Source organism: Silurus meridionalis, chromosome 23 (assembly GCF_014805685.1).
Source record: "Silurus meridionalis isolate SWU-2019-XX chromosome 23, ASM1480568v1, whole genome shotgun sequence".
Taxonomy (NCBI): Eukaryota; Metazoa; Chordata; class Actinopteri; order Siluriformes; family Siluridae; genus Silurus; species Silurus meridionalis.
This window is the reverse complement of record NC_060906.1, coordinates 19183640-19206394: the sequence shown is the minus strand read 5'-3', so window position 1 is coordinate 19206394 and position 22755 is coordinate 19183640. Positions and strand designations below refer to the sequence as shown.

Below are 22755 nucleotides of genomic sequence, written 5' to 3'. Positions count from 1 at the left end.
AGAATAAAATAAATAAAAACGGATAATTAAAGGGATCTTCAGAGAATCAAAGCGTTATCTGTGAAAAATTAACCCTTTTTCCAATGTTAATATTTAGATCCCATTTTCACACACACACACACACACACACACACACACACACACACACACACACACACACACACACACACACACACCTCAGCCATAACACAAACGTATTCTGTTTCTGAATTTTTTGGATGGTTTTATTGTCATCATTGTTATTTGGACACATAGCAATACTGCAGAAACACACAAGCACTGACGGAATGATTCCTCAATAACTAATCAGCCTATAGGGAATAGGCTAATTATCGTAAGGCTACCTAACAATGGTGGGAAAACGGTTTTTGCGACCCCTAGGCTACATTTTTTTGCCTTCTCATCATTGCATTGATTGAGTCAATTAAATTTGAATTAAACATTTGGCCGTTTCCAAGTGTCTAGCCTAATTTCAGACATTGAAATTTTAATAATTTAAATAAAACATTTGCAATAAATAAATACATAGATAAATAAAGCCTGTGTGAACATATACACACGTTGGAATGATATAAAAATAAGAAGCGTACCATTTAAAGGATAAATAAGACATTCAGTCACCCCACATTTACACGATTAAGGCAGTTTTACAGCAGAATGTGTGTGAACTATTTCAAGGCATTTCTGGCTACACTAAAAGGCTAAAAACATTATTATTTTTCTGTATTATTATTATTATTATTATTATTATTATTATTATTATTATTATTATCAATATTAAGGTCTGAGAACAAAAGCTAAAGTTCAAAGTCCACAGAGCCACAAGCTAGATTAAAGCTAAATTCTTATAGGTAGATTTTCCATTCCTGTGAATTCGAAGGCATTTTCAGTAACGGCACAGCCAGGATTATCAGTTTCTTAGGTCTAGATGAGCTAACACAGTACAGAACTTGTGCAGAGGTTCTAGAAAAATAATTTAACAGTCTAAGAGCACACAGCAAAAACCATCGTGTCGAACCAACACTGAAGCTGACTATTGGCGGCTGTGAGGTCAGAAAGGGGGGATTTTAGAGCCCGTGTTTACACCTATACAACTGACCTCTCTCTGTTGAGAAATCTGACATCTGTAATTGTATGGTAATTGTATGGTAATTGTGTGGCGTGATCAGTTGTGTTCACTACAAAACCCAATCTGAGACTGTAGTAAATGCAAGTCATAATTCGCATACTAGAGCATTTCATGTTTCATTACGATTACTCTACTGTTTCTTCTTGATTTTTTAGGAACTAGTTTTAAGTTGGAGTGTTCATATACTTATTTTTTTAACTGGATTCCTGTTGTCACATTTTGTTGGTTTTACACATAAAAATTAACTTCTGATCCGTTTTAAGTAAATGAATCGAGTAAATACAAAATAAATACATAAATAAATAAGTTTAAATTCATTTTTGCCTATAACAAGGATTGGGGCCTCATCCATCTCCCAGAACATGACCACCTACAGTGTTCCATTAATTAGTGCACCAAGAAGAGCTGTATTAATACTAATGCATTAATCAGAGTGTGTTCTCCTGCACAGTGGGTAAGAAAAGGTAATAAATCAGTGCGATTTGTTATATAATTAAATGCAAATCAAGTAAAAAAAAAAAACCTAGAAAACTTTTTCTTGTGAATTACCATGCGTGGTCAACTGCCAGTGTTAGATCATGTCCTCAGATGCTCCCTCTGTGTGTGTGTGTGTGTGTGTGTGTGTGTGTGTGTGTGTGTGTGTCTGTGTGTGTGTGTGTGTGTGTGTGTGTTCATTCCGCACTGTACTTCAGCCTGTGTTCATGAACACCTAATAATTTTTGCTGTGCACTTCGTTCTGATAAACTAGGATCATGTAGATTTTAAGAGCATGGCTCTCTGTGTGTCTTTTTCTCTCCCCTGTATGAGTTTTTTTTTTCTCTCTCTGTCCCGTTAGTGTTTAAAGGCACGCGGGCTCTTCAGCAGGCGGGCCGCACGGGCACCTGCAGCAGGATCACCTGCCGGTTTTCTGACGGGTGGCACTTGTTGATGTGGCGCGTGAGCGCCGGTGAGCTGTAGAACGCGGCTGGACAGTGCTTGCACGGGTACACGTGAGAGGCGTGCTGCACGCGCACGTGCCTCTCCTGCGCCACGCGACTCGGGAAGGTCTCTCCGCACACGGGACACGCGCTCAGGTCCAGCGGCGCCTGCGCCGGCGCGTGCGTGTCGCGCGACGTCGCGTGACTCTCGCTCTTTGGGGCGTGGTGCGTCAGGACGTGCTTCTTCAAATAAGCCTGGCGCTTGAACTTCCTTGAGCAGCGCGGGCACTCGTACACGCCGTCCGTGTCGGAGCCCGAGCCCGACTCAGAGGCTCCGGGGCTGGGGGTGTCGCGCTCGCGCTCAAGCTCACCTTGCACCTCCCTGTTCGCGTCGTCCGGCGCGCGCGCTTTCTTGTCGGCGCCGTCGTTCGCCGTCGTGCTCGCCGGCGGCTTGGGTTTGTGCCAGCGTCGGTGCGAGGCGAGGTTGGCGGGGCAGCTGAACGATTTGTCGCACTCGGGGCACCTGTACTCTACGCGCACGATGCGCGAGCATCTGTGCTGCGCGAGAGCGAACGGATCTGCGTACGCCTCGCCGCACAGGCGGCACACGAACTCGCCAAGCGGTTTGTCCACACCAGAGCGCGCGTTTGGCTTCTGCTCCACGGGACCCTCCTTGATCCTCAGGCCGAGAACCGGCGAGGTCGTGACCTCGTCCTCGAACTGCAGCTTCCTGATCGCTTTGGTTTTCTTGGGCGCCGGTTTGCTCTTGCGCTCGGGCTCAGGCGCCGCGCGTTTGCTCGCGATCCGGTTGCTGTCGCTCGTGCCGATCTTAAGGTCCACGGGCGCGCACGCGAGGTGCTGCTGCGCGTCGAAGCCGCTGAGTGTCGGGAACGACTCCGCAGAGACGGGCGAGCCGAGGTCGAAACGGCGCTCGAGGGCCGCGCGCTCGTGCTCGCGGCTCACGGGGCGCGTGGGGCTGTACATCGACTGGCACACCGTCTCCGGGTTTCCGAAACGCACCGGGTTGGAAGCGTGGCTGAGGCTGTGCGCGCGCGGCGCCGCCGCCGACGACTCGGTCAACGGCGCCGACGACGCGGATGCTGGCTGATGCGCGTGGCACGGTTGGTGCGTCCGCTCGCGGTCGTGCTCTCCCTCGTACTCCGCGCGGATCCGGTACGACACGGGCGTCGCTTTCCTGTTCCTCTTGACCAAAAATCCTCTGGGCATCTTTGAACACTGAAGAAAGGCACTTTGTTTTTTTGTTTTTTTTTTAGATGGTCAAATGGCACTGAACTCGTCTCAGTGCGCGCGGAATGCGTTTTGTTTTAGGCGTTTCCGTGCTCCACTGAGCGGTCCCCACCCTCCGCCTTTATTTTCGTGAGCTGCCTCTTTCATCACCGAGGCATAGCTGCACTGTTTTTAAGCCGAAACGATGAAAGCGACGTCCCCCTCCCAGCCAATCAGATGGAGCACGAGATCCCTGCGGATCGGTAAGTGGGAGGGGAGGAAAGAGAGACAGAGAGACAGAGGCTGCAGATTGCCACGCAGATGTACCCGAGAGCTTTTCATTATAAGAGGATGCTTCGGGTTTTTTTCTCCTCTCGGTCTGATGGCTTTCTATGGACACACGCACGCGCGCTATAGGCAAGAAGGAGGGGGGGGTCCAAATATCAGCAAAGCACATCCGGTCTTGTTGAGATGCTGGAGGAATGCACGGGGCCGAGGCTGAGGGTGTTCATGTGTCTTAAGGACTTAAAGACATCCTCACCAAATAGCACACCTGAACACTGAAAGTGTCACTCTTTCTTTCTTTCTTTTTTCTTTCTTTCTTTCTTTCTTTCTTTCTTTCTTTCTTTCTTTCTTTCTACATTATGTCTATCATTTTTCCTTTATCTTTCATAGAGTACAGGATTGATGCTGTTTGTGTTTAAGATGTTAACATTCATATAGGAAGTGATGCTGTAATGAGGTGTCTCCTCACAGTGACAGAAAAACTGTTTGCTGTTATGTTTGAAGTAATTGATCACATGAATGCAGACACGCACGTGTGCCTCTGAGTCTCTGTCTGTGTGTGTGTATGTGTGTGTGTGCATGCGAGCTCAATGCACCGAAGCTTTGCGTCACATTACCATACAGCTGGCCGTGACTCTCGAAAGCTCTGCAAATCCAGCCTGGCCTTTTGTGGTCATGTGATCATGGGCGCTTTCCAGCCCTACCTTAAATAACTATACTGTAACTAATGGCTCAGCAAAAATAAAGCTGAAGAGATGCAACTTTAATAATTCGTTTTTACCTTTATTAATTAAAATATATTAAGTAATGATGCCACTATTTACATCAGTCATTTTTAGATACTGTAATAATGATCAAATAAATCTATGAGAAATATATATATATATATATATATATATATATATATATATATATATATATATATATATATATATATATATCAGATGACATTAAATTTAATATTCCCACTAATAAGAACAGTTTCATTCTTGCATTGAAGATGTGCTTATCATTTATTGTGATACTTAACTATAATATAACATGAACTTCTTCCAGTTACAGCTGTTTAGGCTGTGCGTACATGGGTAAATGGTACTGATTGAAGAGTAGGTACTTTAGAAAGCTTTCCTTCACATTGGCCAGCGCTTTTCTTTGTCCACTTGAAACCCCGAGCTGAGAACAAAACAAATGCATTAAATCAGTTTTAGCTTTAAAACCAAGCTTTAAAACTGGTCTTCAACTTTCAAAGACTAAAAAACTTTGACCAAGACTTACATTTAGGATAGTATTTATGGCAACAGGACTATATAAATATTTGTAGTAAACTGTAGAGTTTTCCTCTGATTCAATAATAATACCAGAGTCATTTATCAGTCTAATTTATGCTAAGGTGCTGAAGCTTTGGAAGCTGATCGGTTTGAGCACAGTGAACAGATGAGGTGAGGTTTACACTTAAAACTTGAACGCCAGTAAAGTAATATGCAAGCTATTAAGGGGGAGTTATTCTTTAAGATGGAAAAATCTTTCACTGAGCTATCTGTCTTTACGCTCTATAGTTCCATCAATATTATATTATTTATAATATATATTATACATTATATAAATAAAAGTTTGTATACACCTGACCATAAGATTCATATGTGCTTTTTGAACAGCTCATTTAGTCCCCATTTGCTGTTATAATAACCCCCACTCTTCTAAGATGATGTTCCACTAGATTTTGGAGTTTGCCTGTGGAGATTTGTGTGAAATTCTTTCAGCCACCAGGGCGGTCAGCGTTTACATTCATCCTAAAGGTGTTCAATAGGGTTAAGCTCTATAGCAGGAGATCTTTCACTCCATCGTAAGTACAGCATATTATTATTGTCATGCTGGAGCAGGTTTGGGTCTTGTAGTTCAAGTGAAGGGGAAATGTAATGTTACTAGATTCAAAGGCATACAGTTGCGTACCTCCAACTTTGTGGTAACAGTTTGAGGAAGAACCGCATATAACTGGAAAAATCAGGTGTCTCAATACATTTGTCCATATAGTATATCATAATTCTCAGTGCTTTAAAGGTGATTTTTCCATTAATTTTTTTGACTTCATTGATTTAATTAAAATTTTGCTCACCTCGGCTGTCATGAGCTGCCGAGCGTCCTTCAGGAAATCGGTAAAGCGATCGTGGAATACAGCCATGCACCAACTCTCTCTGAAATAGCTGAAGAACAAGCACAAAAAAAAAATATCAAGATCTTTGTGCATCTAATAGTGTCTGTGTAACAACATGATCAATCAATTATCGCAACACTCCTGGAAGTGCGACCTCCAGAGTTTTAGTAATGACATTCAGGCCAGCTTCTTTTCAGGCGAGGGAAGGGTCAAGCTTTAATAAGTGGCCAAGCGGCTGATGAGCATGGCTGGCTGGATGATCAGCCTTTGTCTCGTGGCCATGCGGCAAAGTAGATTGGACACCTGCATAAACAGATTAGGGCTGAGAAACAATAGCACTGATGATCCAGGGTCAGTGGTGTTAAAATATTAGAACAGAGGTCACACTGTCAGACACTGAGCACCACACGGCCGCTCTCCACAGGGACAACAATAATATCATTTTAGACGCTCAGCTCCAAAAAAATTGCATTCGGTCTCTGAACTCCAAAAAAACCCCTTTACTCATATAATTCTAACAATAGCTTACATGAAACTAGAATCAATTTAGTTAAACTGAGCACATATGACAGTGATCAATGATTCTTAGAAGGAGGTTTACCTTAATCTGGGATTGAACTAAGATTAAGTAAATCAAGAACTGAATTTGATCGAGAGTCAAGATTTCTTTCTCTTTTTCACACACAAACACACATAGTAACTGTAAAATCAGCACTGTCAAGATTTTTTACTTCGCATAGATAATAAAGTCTATAAAGAATTAAAATGAAAAAATAAATTCAGTAAATGAAAGGAAAATATTCACACAGGCCTGATTTTAATGTGGGATTAAATAAGAATTCATTTTAGCCATTGCTCTTAATCATATGAAGAAGGTGCATGGATTTCACTACAACTATACATGTACATGTGTGCAATGATGTGATAATGATCCTGTGTGTGTGTGTGTGTGTGTGTGTGTGTGTGTGTGTGTGTGTGTGTGTGTGTGCATATGTATGGAACATATAATGTTTGTGAAATGTGTATATAGAACCCAAAATGCTTGTAAAGTGTGTGTGTGTGTGTGTGTGTGTATCCTGCAATGCTTAAGAATCTGTGTTTGTAAAAACTTATATTGCTCGTCAAGTGTGTATGTGTGTGTGTAGAACCTGTAATATTTGTGAACTGTGTGTGTGTGTGTGTGTGTGTGTGTGTGTGTGTGTGTGTGTGTGTGTGTGTGTGTGTATGTGTGTGGGTATGTTTGTAGTACGTACCCGTAGCGCTGTAATGTAATGTTAAGTATGTATTAAACGCATGATGCTGGTGGAGTGTGTGTGTGTGTGTGCGTGTGTGTATAGAACCGTTAATTCTGTAATGTGAAGATTGTATTGAACGTGTGATGCCAGTGTGTATCAAACCTGTAGAGGTCGTGGATAAGATCTTCGTCGAAGCGTGCATACAGATGGTTAAGCAGCAGCTGGTGTTTGCCAAACAGACAGAGATAGTTGGAGACAGGAACTGGATTCAAGGACAAGCAGGTGATGCTTTCCACTATGCTATGCTGACTGAACTGCAGCCGGAAGTAGTTTCCTGTCTCTACACTCCCTGTCACAATGCTCCGGCCCTGCAGGACACACATAAGAACAAACAGAATCCAAACTTCAATAAAGCATAACCAAACATTCCCACTCATCTCAATTTTACCAATTCTATGTACATTCCATGTACAGGATGCCTTTGGATGGTCAGGTGTAAACAAACTTCAGTCCATATAGTGTATAATTATTTTTTACCAAGAATCAACGTCTCAAACTGGCATTAATGTCACGATAACACAAAATGATAATGTTAGTATTTTAATATAGATGGCTATAGGCTATAAATTCTTTAGGGTACTGATAATATGGAGAATTTACATGTTTCGGAAAAAACTCATGTTGCATAGATCTTGAAAAGCACAAATCTTAAGTGTGAAATGGGCAGTGCTCATTATGCTAAAAAATGTTGTAAAAAGATAACTGCAAATGATAATTATAAATGTAAATTCAGCTTGTTCTTTCTGATACAGTATGATCTCTTAATGAATGCATCATAGATACAAGATGAAGGATGAGGAAAAATTCCCTGTTAAAACATACCCGTGTGCTACTAACTGGTGGAGTTGTGTCGGTGTAGCCTGAGGGTTTTGCAACATGTAGATAATGGTATCCACCTGGTAGATTTCCACCTATAAATTCGAAGGACAAAAAAGATCCAATTATATATAAACAGTCTGCTACAATGGCTTTGGACTTCAGTTTGTATGAACAGTTCTGCATTTCAGCACCTATCACTGAACAGCACCACATTTGGTGATACCGATAGATTAGGATGGGTTCCCTTTTCAGTCTGGATCGTTTTAAGGTTTTTTTTCCTTAACCCATCTCACAGAGTTTTTCCTTGTTTTTCCACTGTCACCACTGGCTTGCTCATTATGGATTAACTTATAGGCACTGACATATAAATTCTTATTTTATAACATATTAATCTCTGTAAAGATGCATTGGGACAATGTCCATTATTAAAAGAGCTCCACAATAAAACTGAATTGAAATTAGATCATGGATATTGTGTCATTGGTTAATTAGGAGGAATTGTTGGAAGTCATAAAATGCTATGGTTTAAAAGGTAATCATATTCTTTGAGATGGATTAGAAAATAATCAACTGCAATGTTTTTTTTTACATTTTGTGTCAGGCCACATGTGTTTCGATAACATCACATGGTGGTGATACAAATGTATTAACATGTAGGACATCAATAGTAGCCAAAAATTAATACATGAAGTACATTCAAATGAAGAAATTTCATAAATAAATGTACCCTAGATCATATTAAAATAATCACGGATACAATGCCAGGCCATGTTTATGTACACCACACTAAACAAGCTGTTTAGCTTCCTTACTGACAATACAACACGTGGCCTCTTGCTGTAAATTAAATTTGATACGTTTAGCAACCCAGCCTGAATAACTCAAGGTAACTACACCTATTGATGCAAGGCAAATGCAAGTGCTTTCTTTGTCAGTAATCCTCTCAGAATGACCTCGTTTGCTGCCGGACTCAGCAAACACACCACAGGACAATGCAGCTGAACTCTGTAAAGACATGAACGGCTGAATATCTCTCAGATTCCACCACAGGGAGGAGGAGAAAAGAAACAAATAGACAGTGGGTCCACTTGTTTACGCTCGGGCTGAGAGTATATTGGTACAGCTTTGAAATGGAGACTAAACAATGTCTGGCTTTGGTAAACTGAATTAAAATAAATATTCTGCTTATGAACATCCTTATTTGCATCCTGGATAGATGATTACAATTTTAGTGTTGTGATGAGAAATTTTACATAGAAGTGGGCAATACAGCATCTGTACAAAACAAGCTAATATGCATGTAGTGTCTGGCCCTACGTAGAGAAAATCATGAGGTGACTTGGCTAGCCAGTTTTGTTTGTAAATGTTAACTAACCATGTTAGCTTGCTAGTATTAACACACTGTTTATGTTTAATGGATTAAGTAAGGGGAAAAAGGGTATTAAGTAAGAGCCAAAACCCTTTGCAGCATGCTGTTTTAAGAAAACAATTAACAGTAAAGTGGTGTGATGTGGCTCAAGTTACTGTTGTTACAGAGAATTTTATTACTTTTCTATAGATTGTTCTACAGTATGTTCACACTCAATTTATTTTACATTTCCAAAATGCATTATACTAGTTTCTAAAGGGACTTACCTATAATCTTAGGCTGTCTGTAGATGGGTGGTATACCATCAGCATGGTGCAGGTTTAGATTTTGGCCCCAGTGTTGGGTCAAATAAGTTTAGGAGCATGGCTGCCAGTGCCTGACCCACCTCCTTGGAGTTAAAGTAAGAATGGGACCACTGATCAGCATAGTAGCGACGAGATAACTTTGTTAAAGGTCCAGCAGCATGGATGTTGCTGTCATTTGTGTGGTAGTTGGAGTCAATAACCAGACGGCCATCAAACACCACACTGGCATTGTTAATGGCATTAAAGCAGTCATAGTCCACGTGTTTTTTGGAGAAGTTAAAGAAAACCTTAAAAGATAAAGTTTTCATATTAGAAACATTCAAGAAGGAAAATTACAATCTTCAATATATGCTGCTTTTATATTGTTATAAGACAACAGAGCACACATGGAGAGAAGTGCTATCTACCCTCTTCTACATTCATGAGCTACAGTAACCCAATATTGGCTAGTGTCAGTGTGATTGATATCGAGAACTGTATGCCAATTTGTCCTGTCTGTTACTTTGTGTTAAGAGTTCTGTGAAAGCTTTTGAGTTGAACCTCTCTGTCCACATTTTCAATCCCTAGAGATTTTTAATTGAAGGGAAATGCATGTTTATCTTTGAGTTTCTTTTACTCTAAAAACTCTGGCATATCTCTGAGGGATGTGAACTACACCCAGATGATTTACATATGTAAATTTGGTAAGAAAACCACATTTACAGACAGACAGACAGACAGACAGACAGACATATAGATAGATAGATGATAGATAGATAGATAGATAGATAGATAGATAGATAGATAGATAGATAGATAGATAGATAGATAGATAGATAGATAGATAGATAGATAGATAGATAGATAGAAAGAAAATAAAAGATAAAACCCATTACTCACATCACATTCCAGTCTAAAAGGTGTGCCATCTGTGGAAAATGAGACAGATATGAGTGGCTCGTGGTGTTGTCCATCATTAATCTGAGCCAGGAAGCATTTGTGATGGACATGAATGTTCTGATCAAAAAGAGCCTTCATCACTGCCTGATACACAATAAGGTTCTGGAAACAGGATGGGGACCCATCTGCAGCCTGGTGGACCACATGGATTCGGGACCCAGATACACCCATTTGCAGCAGTGTCTCCACACAGGTGTAGACATCTATAGTATCCCCATAAACCACAGCGGTACCTGCAGAATGAGAATATACAAAGTTAACAATTTCTTTATAATGATTCAACAGCATTAGTAAAAAATATACCACAATTAGTAATTGTTTATTACTATCTGAATCTACTTCTTAGCAAATAAATATACTACAAATAAATATTGTATGGTTTATGTATTTTCAACAGGAAAAACATAGGTTTGATTAACTTTTTTTCTCTCTGCATTTTCCCTTTTCCTTCCCTTTCAACAATTCCAGTTCTACCCTATAATACAGCAGCTACAAAAAGGACAAGCATTTAGAGGACAGACACATGCTTTATACAAGACATAAAGCCAGCCAACTGTTCCAGATGATAAGATGAATGGTTTTCTGAATGCACTATTAGGAATCCTTCAAACTGGTTTTATTATCAACTAAATAAAAGTTTATAAGTTATGGTTAAGCATCTGTTGAAATAAGCACAACTCTCTACTGGATTATACTGCAGAGTGGACTTTGGACCATAAGGTAGTGGAATCACTGTCCAGGGTGCTGAAACAGTGTTGCGGTAGTGGTGTAACATTCAAGCAATTTATATTGATGTAAAGATTAAAAAGACAAAGACTGAAATGAATAAATAATTATGAATATATTCAGGTTGATGATAACTGATAATAAAGTAATAATATTTGTTTATTTATAAACTATTATTTATTATGTAAAAAAATAATAAAAGTTTTAAATCTGGCATGTCAAATAATTATTTGTAAGTTAAACATATGTAAATCAGGTTAACATTTTTAACCAGACCTCCACTGTGTAATCATCATTCAGAAATAACACAATAAGCCTGGATCAGATTGAAAATTTGATCAGAGGAGATTCACTACATTATTACTACATTATCACTTGCTATTGTAGAATCACAGGTTTTGATAATTTGTTTGCATTAAGACTTAAAAAAGCTGATTGTGTTTTGTTTGGAAGTGGCCTGGGCAAAATATGACGTGTGAATGCAGAAAAGCACCTTGTTAAAATAATATACATAAAATATCTTTTTGTATACAGTATATTTATACTGTATATCTTATAAGTTATATCCCAATTCTTTATACTAGAATATAACACACCCACTAATGGACCCAAGAAAGTTCTATTGTTTTTTCCCCACTATTGAATCACTTACATTAAACCCATTCAATTTCTCTGGGATGAAATAAACCACTACATGTACATAACAAGTAATTGGAACAAATAATTTCAAGGCCATGTCCATCAGCACAAATGCAAATTTCCATCATGCCAAAGCTGATATTGTATGCATTTGGACGGCACAATTTGCACTCACTCATAATTGTGCTACTTCCCAGATTATTAGAGGAGCCTGTAATTAGTAAATATAATAGGCCTAATCAGACACTGTTTGTATCACTGGCTCTCTCCTCGCTCCCTTCAGAGAGCAAGATTAATTCTAAAGCCCTCCTGATATTAATATCATCCCCTAAATAGATGAAGGAGACCGACTCGCATCTGACAGATGAAAGATTTCACTCTGACTAATTAGCTCATCATTACAAGCTGGCAGTTGGAAGAGGAGTCCATGTAGGTGTAATAGAACTTATGGAAAATTAGAGACACAACTCGCTTTGTCTTTTAATGAACTTGAATCAGCTTCATCGACACAGGGCTTAGAGTATATTTTCAGAATGAAAAGACTCACTGACACACACACATAAGGTCTGTGGATTAGATCCAAAGACTCTACACTAACCTTTCTGCTTGACAAAGTTCTCCGTAAGCCAGTAGTAGGCCTGAGTGCATTCCTGCTGGCCATTCAGAGTGAAGAGGTTGGAGGGAATGTGACTAGTGTATCTGAATACATGTTGCTCTGGCACTGAGCTGGTCGAGGACCATGTACTGATTTCTACTCCAGTAGGACAAACCATCTGAGAAATATATACACAATTCCACAATTATTTGTATGAGAAATTTGTGTAATATGAACCTAATTGTGGTTTTATACAGTTCAGGAATTACTAATCCGAATCAAACTACCAATCACTGATTTAAGTTGAATTATACTTATTATTTATTTTCCTAAACTGCTGTTCAAGTAGTAGTTTTAACATTAAGAGAAAGATAGGGTTTATACAGTATTAAACCACTAATGTATAAATCCTAAACATCTCATTCAAGCAAAATTGTTGATTGCGGTTTTATCTACGAATAATTTATCTCTTGACAAAAATCTGTCATTTGTCTTAATTAGAATAGTAATTCTTTGTCTCTCTCACCTCGTATTGCTGACCAGTGCAGAGGATGAGTTGATCGTAATGAATGTAGTGATGTCCGTTTACTTGTACACGTTTTGCTCTCCTGTCTATGGCTGTCATCTTTCCCATCACCACATTGACCCAGGAGCGAAGTGAGAGCTGACCGTGATCCCGCTCGGTGTAGCAATGACTGCACAGAAGGTGAAAGTGAGCTTTGCAGAGAGTCTGCTTATTTATGTATAGACAGTCTGATTTATAAGTCAGGCAAACAAGGTGAAACTATAATCATATCCAAAAGCACAGGTTAAAAAACACAAAATGCCAGGAATGCAAAGGTCTATTTATAAGGATCAGGGAATCATCAAATGTAGTACTATTGGTAATGTGCAATACAGACTGAACAATTTTGTTTAGGTCTTTGAACATGGCAAACTGATGACTGTCCCTTGTGGCCTTAAAATGAGACACAATCTTTCTTGATTGTCTATGCTGCAGGTCTAAACATCATATCTGACAACTACAACTGGATATAACTTTTCTACCTGCCTATGCAAGACTTGATAAATGTCATATGTAATTCTGATCTTGCTTACCTTGTAGATAGAAAGCTGATGTTTTCAGTACTGTGGTGTTCAGGAAAGCCAAGAGGTGAGATGAGAGTCAGGTTGTTGAACTGAAGGTGCGGGCTGCAAACAGGAATAGGAATAGACTTTCTAAATATTTTCAGGAAAAACATTTAAGCTGCTAAAACCTAGATAAATGTGTGACAATGCCTTCTGTGTAAATGTTCATAAATTTGCATCAGACATATATAATTATCATAATCTCATTTATTCATCTACAATAAGTACATTAATCTTCGCAGCATCACTGTATAAAGTGGTAATACACCCTGGATGGGACACCACCTCTGGAAAATATATTCCAGGATGAACATAGAAAACCCAGAGGAAGCACTCATGGACACAAGCAGAATATGCTAAATAAAAAAAATAAATTAAAAAAGCAGCCTAGAAGCTGGGGGGTCGATGCTGAGCTGTTAATGAATTGTTCAATGCTTCACGATATTGCCCCTTATAAGGATTTGTAAACTTAATTGTCAGGAGTATTACTAAAGTACAACTACACTAGTAAACTTTGGGAGGTGGGGACAATTGTAGCATTATATTAAATTTAAAATTTTATAAAAAAAAAAAAAATACCACTGAATTTCCAAGGCCAAGGATAACATTATTCAACTTCACTTCATATTTCTAGATAGCATAGCAGTGTAGAAAGTCACACTGTATCCTAAACCAGTAAGTCTAGTAAGTAAACCAGTAAGTCACTAAAAAACTGAATGTTGTTTCACAGGAATATTTGTGAATATTGTAATTTGTAATTTGAGATTATTACTATTAATTTACAATGTATAAAGAGACTATTAGTTAGAGTTTAGATTAGTTAGAAAAAAGCTATAAACATTGCATGTCACAGGTTAGCTAGTTAATAGGCATATTAGAAGGTACTTACTTAAAATAACACAGAAATGTGAAAAAAGAGGAAAATGTTTACTTTTAAAAATGACATTTTTAGTTTTAAACCATTTAGACTGATTTTGCACATCTTCCTGATTATTAAATTTAATTGAAATGAATCTGTTTTGAATTCCTTTAAAAATTCTGATTCTTGTAATTTGCAAAATTTGCCAGTAATTTACTGTAAACTCTAAAGGGAAATGATTCACAGTGTTAAATCGATCACATGTGCTGTCTTTTAAGTTTAATGAGATAACATTAATTATACTTAATCAGTGATTTACTAACAGCCTAACAAAATAATCTATTGAATATGTGACCTGTAATGTAAAGCATTACCTTTATAACTTTTGTTTGCGTTTTCAAACCAGCACAGCTCTATTTCTGTGTCTAAAATACCATCTGTTTTCACTATGAAAGAATAAAAAAGAAGGCCTGACCCTGCGCTGGGCTTTGTTCAGTATAATGCTTTCATATAGATGCCTCCTAAATGAAGATGTATTTGTAAAGTGGATTTTTCCCATTTACGATAATCAGCCTTTTTTTTCCCTGCAAGAAGAATGCCACTGAAAGCAGGGACATGAGCGTGAGGACAGCAGTGATAACCGCACACCATTAGAGGTGGAACAAAAGGCTGTGGGGTGTGTGGGGTTATTCTGTGAATGCAGGAGTGGCAGATGCAGTCCACTACTGACATCCCTCTATTTCGCCTGCTGCATTGGCATACATTAAAACGCTTTCTTTTCCAAGCATCACGGTAAAAGCCCTTCCTTTGTTTTCTCTCTCTTTTTTACCCTCCGCTGCGTGTTTAGTCCCCCTCCCTGAGGCCGCGTTTACCCTCAGGAGTGTAAAAAGGTCCCTTGTCATGTAAATGGGTTGTTGTGTGTGTCTGTGTGTCTGTGTGTGTGTGCAAGAGTGACATTATCGCAGCGTGTGTGCAGCTCCGCAGCCCTGGAGATCGTCAGTACTGATCTGAAGCACAAAAACTGGACGCAGGAACACACTGCTCTCAGACCTCTGCTCTGGATTAGAGGCTTTCTGAGCGATTGAGACAGACAAGAAGACAAGCCACCAGTACTGTAGTGTTATTTGATGTATGGTGGGGCAACGTCCATCAAAACATACAGTTGTGTCTGGCAATACATCATGCTACTAAGATGTCTGATCACGTTTATTATTAAGTTTTGTACTCTGTGCTTCAAAGTCAAACCAAACCCAAACAGTTCTGTTTAGTGTCCAGTAGTAGCCATGTTTTCTGTTCCTTCAGAAGAATAAGACCACTCTCCCAAACACACACACACGGACACACAATTATGTCTGCTCATTGTAAAACAGAAAATGAACACTTTTTTGTATAAAGGACCTTTTCTGCCTGCACTAGTTAGTGGAACTCTTGGCACCACTACACAAAAGCAGCACTTTTCTTCACTTTCCTGCAGACTAGGTCTAAAGACACCTGAATGGCTTAGACCAACAGTATTTAACTAAAGTGCCTAAGGAACCAGTTACACAAAACTGAATAACATCAAGTTACTTTTATTGCTGAGCAGCAATTAAAAGTGCTGTGAACAGATGATACATATGTTTTGGATTGTCCATTCACTTTTGATTAGTATTATGTCTTGGGACTACGTTACCCAACAGTGTAATTCCTTGTTTATCACATGCTACTGATTACCCACACCTGTTCCAGTGTCAACTACTCCAGCCCTTTACTCTTCATAACACTTATCGTCTCATGTTTGTCTTCCATGGTTGTTGTTATTTCTGCTTTCTATGGCTTTCTGATGGTATCTCCGTCCTTTGTATTCGTTTGCATGTATTTTGTTTGTACGTTTGTGCTTTATCAAATTTTCCATTTTCCTCATTATTGTGGTATTTTAAAGCATCGTTTTCATTGTTTGCTTTTTTATACACTAAACAATGATATTGTTTTACTAATCAGATCAGATCAGAGACGGTATAGTAAACATAAATCTGTGAATAGTTTACATAAATGTACAAATTGTTCATATGCTCCATAAACTACAGTTGTTCATATTTCTAACAAGCTTAAAAACCTTTTTTGATTGCTTTCACTATATCATATTTTTAGAGCACAGGTTGATTCATGGAAGCATGTTGCTGTGTCTGTTTCCAGGACATGCTCCTTAATCATTTATGCACAAGATCCTAATTACCTTAAGGAATTACTAATAGTCAAGGGCAAAATGAAAAAAAAAGAATATAATTAAAGCTGCATATTTGCCTACAGTGTACAGAAAAGACTACATAAACTATCATTTTCTCTTGATTTCCTTTTATGTCCTGCATATTTTATTCTATTCTACATGCCTGACACTGTATAATTTCACTAAACATTTCACTGTCGGTTTACACTCAATTTACTAGTTTCTTTCTTTTGTGTTCACTTGTTTCTAGGTTAAAAATTAACTGGAACTAGAACAGTAAAGAAACCACTTATTTGGTAATATACCAGCTGTGCCTAGCAGCCACAGGCTACATGTAATCTAGATTATATAATTAAATCCATGTATTTGTAATCTGAGAAGGACAAATTGAAAAGCATTTAATCAGATTAGCTGCTTATAGATTACATTTTTGATATGAGTGAATCCTATTTTATTAATATGTAATTTACAGAGTGCAGCATTAACTGCTCAGTGAATCAGATTACTTAGTATTCTCTGTTACTCATATCTTAATCTTATTTGTGAGTCTCTGTGATTTTTACTAGGTCAGGGTTCATCTTTCATCACAGTAGACTGAGGTATCCAATCTTATTTGCAAAGGACCAGTGTGGGTGGTTTCCACTCCAACCAAGTAGGAGTCACATCTGCTTCCACCTGTTTAATCAATTGGTCTTGATTTTAAATGGACTATCGTGTGGCTCCTGCTTGGATAAATAAAGAAATGTCCACATACTCCAGTCCTTTGGGGATAAGAGTAGAGACTCATGCAGTAGACTTACTCCTCCCAGCAAACTGTTAAACGCTACATGCTGATAGGCTTGTTAGGAAATGTAGGGATGTAGTCAAGACACTGTCAAATCCAAGTCATGTCAAAGGTCAGCTGAGATTAAAACAAGAGTGCTTCTTAAGGGGGTCAATGACAAGTCAAAATTGAGACCAAATGAAAGTAAGATGGAGTTTCAAGATCAAAATCAAAATCAAAAGCATTAGCCAAGCAATTAATTAATTAAATTGTTGTCATTCATGTATTGAGCCAGTGATTAGATAAAGGTGCTTCATACTTGTCACATGTACACACATATCCCAGCAGTGTTAGGAAGCTGGGGTTAGAGTGCAGGGTCAGCCATGATACAGCGCCCCCAGAGAACAAAGAATTAAAGGCCTTGCTAAGGGCCCAAGAACAGCATCTTGGCAATAATGATGCTAAAACCCCTGACTTTCCGATCAGAAACCCAGAACATTGACCATTGACCTACCACTTTTTGTGTAGTAAACTGTTTTTAAAAAATAAAAAGTCAAAACAACAAAAACTTGTTTAAGATCATGTTTAGCAAAATCAATGCCAAAGACAAGTCCAAGAACAAATGCCAATAGTAAGTTTAGGTCAATACAGTCTTCACTTGAGTCTTGAGAACTTTACAATATTGTCTCAAACCTAAACAAATAATACATACAATTAAACTATCACTATTTAACTATTTAATAAAGACAAATGAAAGCCATGTTTTAGATTAAACTGCCCCCCCCCTATTTTTTGTAGGTTACAAAATAAACCCATGTTATATAAAAAAAAAAAAAATTTAATAAAGGGTCCTGGGTTTGACCCTGACCATGTAATTTACAGGTCTGGGTGGGTTTCCTTGAAGTGTCCAAAAACATTTCAACGACTTTCTCTAGGTGGAAATGGGTGTATAAATATTTTTTATTTAGTGCACTGAAATAAAAGGTTGTCACATTATGTGGTGTATTCCCCATTGTGCCCACTTTGAGTCTGAATCCAATACAGGTAGTGGAAGGTATGTAGTATAAAAAAAAATTCACCTTGATTTTTCAAAATGACTAAAGTGTCTGAAAACCTTAATTAATACTGAGCAGTTTTATTATTATAATTATTGTTATTATTGCATCTAATTAATGTGTTATTTTATCTTCAATGGAAAAAAAACACCAAAAGTTCCAAAAATGAGCAATGGCTTTGCTGTGATAATCTCCGTTCTGGCTGTAAAGCTGAAGGGCAGAGGCATTACAGTTACCGCTCCTCAGCACAATGCCATCCTGTGGCTTTTTTCCATCTTATCAGTGACACACAGGCCACTACTGTGGCCGAGCTCAGACCTCCAGGGCTCAGAAGACAAGCAGGGAAACCCATGAATCTTTATCTGTCCCTGCTGCTACTGCTCATGACCCCTTTGTAGTGACTGATGGAGAGGAGGGGACAAGGGGAGAGCATGGGGGATGGAGCTTTGGGTTTAGGAGATAAGAGCGCAGCCTGCCCCGTCGCTTACTCGCTCCGAGCCGCCATCACTTTTAGTGGACACTAACTGCCTCATTAGTCAAGTCATTAGTGACAGCAAACACCGATCGCCTGACAGGAGAACAGTAGAGAGGCTAATTAAAGGGCTAGCGCCTGTGCGAAAGCTGCCAACCTCAAGCAGCTGCATGCCCACTGAGCCGGCCAATGCCGCAAGAGTTAACGTAGACCCACACACACTCACACATAGAAAAACAGAGACACATACACATTCAATCTGACCTCTGGTTGCCAGGTAGTTATCTGCTTTTGGGGATATGATAACAGCTATAAAATGCACCTTTTGTTTGGCTGAACGTTGTGTGCAAACACGAAGCATTTATATGAGTCTGCTATAAAAATTTCCCTAGATTGGAATCTTCCAATAAGTACACAATAAACAGCATACATTATCAGTGCTGTGCAATATGAACAGTCAAAGAAAAAAAAATGAATCACAGGCTTTGAGCGTACAATCACAGGCTTTGAAGTACAAATACAACTCAATCGCGGTGCATGACAGAGGCACTAATTGCCTTGGTGAAAAAGCCACGTTGAGATGAGTTTTAGCGTATAAGCCTCTAAGCTCATATTTCAGGCAATCAATGTCTGTCCCAAATCCCTGGAGTCACTTCCACTAATTATAATCACCCCAAAGATGACATGCTATGCTGTTTTCTCTCCTCTCGCAAAACAAAAACCTTGCTGTTAGTCTTTCTGATGAAAATAATGAATGCTCTTGAGGGCTTTAGCATTATTTGTTGCTTTTGATTGAAGTGGAACGTCTGCTTAAAGTGACAGTTTAGCCAAAAGCACAAAAAGTAAAAAGCCTGATTTAAATGTATGATGTATATCTGACACCTAGAGTGATAACGTTAGCGTTGCTAGCATGTACAAATTTAACAGCATGCAATGCAGACTTTGCTCAAAGCACCTTATTTGAGCTGTTCACCATGTCAAGCAGACCTGGTAACATTTTATGTTTAAAAAAGCAAACCATTACAAATAATTACTCTTTCAGAAACCTGAAGTTACAAATCTCTGTATAGTTTTGTTGTGTCTTTTAAGATATTCTAAATGGTTTAGATTCAGGAGCTTTGCATGATGTGAAACCTACAACTATATACTAATCTGAAAAGCCCCAACCATCAAATATGCTTGGTCTGATTCACTATGTATTATCCTTACCAGAATACAAGAGCTTCCAAAAAGGCCAAACCAGTGTCTGAAGCTCCTACCACAACAATCCTGGCATTGATGTTAATTTTGGACTCCATCGTTAGCTTCCGGTTAATGTGATTCAGTGCGTAAGGGACCTAGGAAAGACAAACAAGGGGAGAAAAAATGAGTCTACATGTGTGACAGCTCTATTAAGGCACATATGCATAACAAGGCTGGCAAAATTGCTGCAAAGGACCATCTTTCACTTAACCGACAAACTCCAGCTAACGGAAATTACTGCATTCTTAAAAGCCATACTGATTACCTGCACACATTTTGTAAGAGTCTCCCAGTCCCTAATGATAATAGTCTAATGGAATGAACCGGCCCATACTGTGCATTTTACAAAGCACTTTCATGCCAAAAAAAGAGAAAGAAGCTGTCAAATGTAATATATTGTAATGTTTTAAAGGTCCACATGGTAATAAAAATGGAGCAAAAACTGTTCAGCGTTTCCTGATGTACTCGCTTCTCACGCTTTCTGCTTTTCTTGTAACATTTGTAAAGGTTTAACATGTAGAGTATGCACGTGGCATTTGAATCCGTTCAAAACCATCAAATCCTCCCAATCATTTCCATCCCTAATCTCCAGCTCTAATTGGTCCTTAAGAAAGGATAATTTGGTGGAGGGCTCCTGCAGTACACCTTGTCTGATTGAGCAAGGGTGCAGAGAAAAGGGAGAAGAGAACTAAAAGAGGCAACGCAATTTATCATCACAACATAAGGCAACGTAACTGATTGTGCACTCGTCAGTATTTGACCCTCTTATTCCTGAGAAAAATCCCCTAATCAATGGCTGGGTTTCGAGGGCTTTTAGAATGGCCTAATTGAAGTTACTTGTGGAGCCTAAAAGCCTGAAAGAGGACTGAAAAAAAATAAACCCCACAAGGTTAGTTTTGCTTTAGAGACAACTTCCTGATCATCTGCTAGGAATTTGAAGGTTGCAGACAGACTCATTGTCCACGTTATATACAGTACATCAATATATTTTCTCCTGCAAACATTTCACCTTTGGCATTTTTGTGTTTTTTGTTTATTTATAATTTTTTATTGAGAAAATTGTCATTTTATTTAGCCTTATATATCCAGTAAAGGGCCTGCTATTATATTGTATCATGCTAATATTAAGAAAATATTTTCAGGTTGAATACATTGAACCATATGTGTTCATATGTGAACACATACATACATGTGTAATCAGGGTCATTCACTCACTTTGCTGGGAAAGGTCATGAAAGCCAAACCTATGCAGATCTAGTGCAAATACTCAACCACTGCAGCCTAATAGCACAGCATCTGCGCATAACTGGCTTATTTGAACATATATGTCATCACACAATGAAGAACGGTGCACTGGTTCATTTGCATTATAGCAAAAGTAAAAAATACTTGCCTGGGGTAACTTATACCAGTGTTAAAAGGAAGCCCACCCCAACTAAAGAACTGAAATAAAATGTGCTCTTGAAGTCAATTTACAAGATGGGTGCAAGCAGCTTGTGTGCAAGTAGCTCTTCTTTTTTTGGATAGTAAAAGTTCTGTGAAGTGAAGAAGTTACTTTTAAACCTGCATGTAATACTAAAAACTTTTTCAAAAATGTTTTGTTCAATAAATTTCAAAAAGAATCTCTGAAAAGATCTACGCGAGAAGCAGTCAGTGAAGAAACAACTACTTATAATATCTTTAAAATGGTTAAAACAGTATATGTCATTAGTACATGAAAAAAAAAACCTTTATCAATTGAAAATCATTGTGGCATAAAAGAAAAAAACCTACATGCAGGCCTATAAAAATCATTATCAACCATATCACATCTGTGGTTATGGCTGTAATGTAATAGAAATCTGCTTTTTCTCATTCTTTCAGAATCTACTGTTGGATTATTTACTGCTTACAATTATAATGATTTCGATTTCAAAATCCCTTAAAGGTCATTCATCTGAACTTAACCCAAATGACATCAAACTGTACGTGTTCTACAGGTACAGTGAGAAGCAGGTGCAGCAGTCTGCCCTTCGTCCCCTCATGGACATGCAGGAGCAGCCTGAGGCATAATGGCAAACCGTAACACGATCTGCTGTTGACAAAGAAAGTGAACAGGTGTTTTAAACCTGATTAATCCGCGTGCGTGCGGGATGCAGGGCTTTACCGAACGCTAAGCCAGCAGGCGTGCTCTTATCTCGGCCGCTGCCTGGACACCACGGTTGCTGCGCTACCAAATGGAGCTTTCTAATGGAGATAGAGTGTGGAAGAGCAGCGGCAGCTTGTTTGGAGCTGCTAATGCACCGTGCCATTGCACACACACACAAACATACAAGCAGGGAGATCACACCTGGTCATAACCTGTCTCTGAGCTCTTATATAACTGTACTTTGGAATTTATGCACATGTTGGAAAAACTGCCCTCTATAAAAACATTTTGTTCCAAAAAAAAAAAAAAAACACAGAACATTCTCGCTAATGTGCCATTCCACCTGAGAACTGCAGAGTAAAACCAAACTCAGCTGATGGCTACAAACTTTTTTTCTTGCTAGCAACTCTAGTCCTGTAACTCATGCAAAACTAAACAAGACAAACTTGTCCTGACTGATGGACACACCCATTAAAAAGCATCTTTTTGACATAAAAAAGAAAAT

At 38.8% G+C, this 22755-nt stretch overlaps 2 protein-coding genes across 2 annotated transcripts in view; both read right to left on the bottom strand.

Annotated features, from left to right (window-relative positions):
- Positions 1–227: 227 nt before the first annotated feature.
- Positions 228–3881, bottom strand: insm1a (insulinoma-associated 1a). Its single transcript, XM_046835718.1, has one exon. The coding sequence runs from the start codon at positions 3271–3273 to the stop codon at positions 1987–1989; it is 1287 nt and encodes a 428-aa protein (XP_046691674.1). The 5' UTR covers positions 3274–3881; the 3' UTR covers positions 228–1986.
- A 666-nt stretch (positions 3882–4547) lies between these two features.
- cfap61 (cilia and flagella associated protein 61) overlaps positions 4548–22755 on the bottom strand; it is a 34021-nt gene continuing 15813 nt past the window's right edge. Inside the window, 11 exon segments of the mRNA XM_046835702.1 lie at positions 4548–4731; positions 5672–5759; positions 7108–7313; positions 7828–7916; positions 9460–9503; positions 9505–9785; positions 10378–10670; positions 12401–12575; positions 12924–13092; positions 13496–13588; positions 20090–20217. Coding sequence (XP_046691658.1) covers positions 4615–4731; positions 5672–5759; positions 7108–7313; positions 7828–7916; positions 9460–9503; positions 9505–9785; positions 10378–10670; positions 12401–12575; positions 12924–13092; positions 13496–13588; positions 20090–20217 — 1683 coding nt within the window. The 3' untranslated portion in view covers positions 4548–4614.

Bases quoted from the DNA above. Each gene is read 5' to 3' on its own strand.
- insm1a (XM_046835718.1), bottom strand. From the start codon at position 3,273: ATGCCCAGAGGATTTTTGGTCAAGAGGAACAGGAAAGCGACGCCCGTG.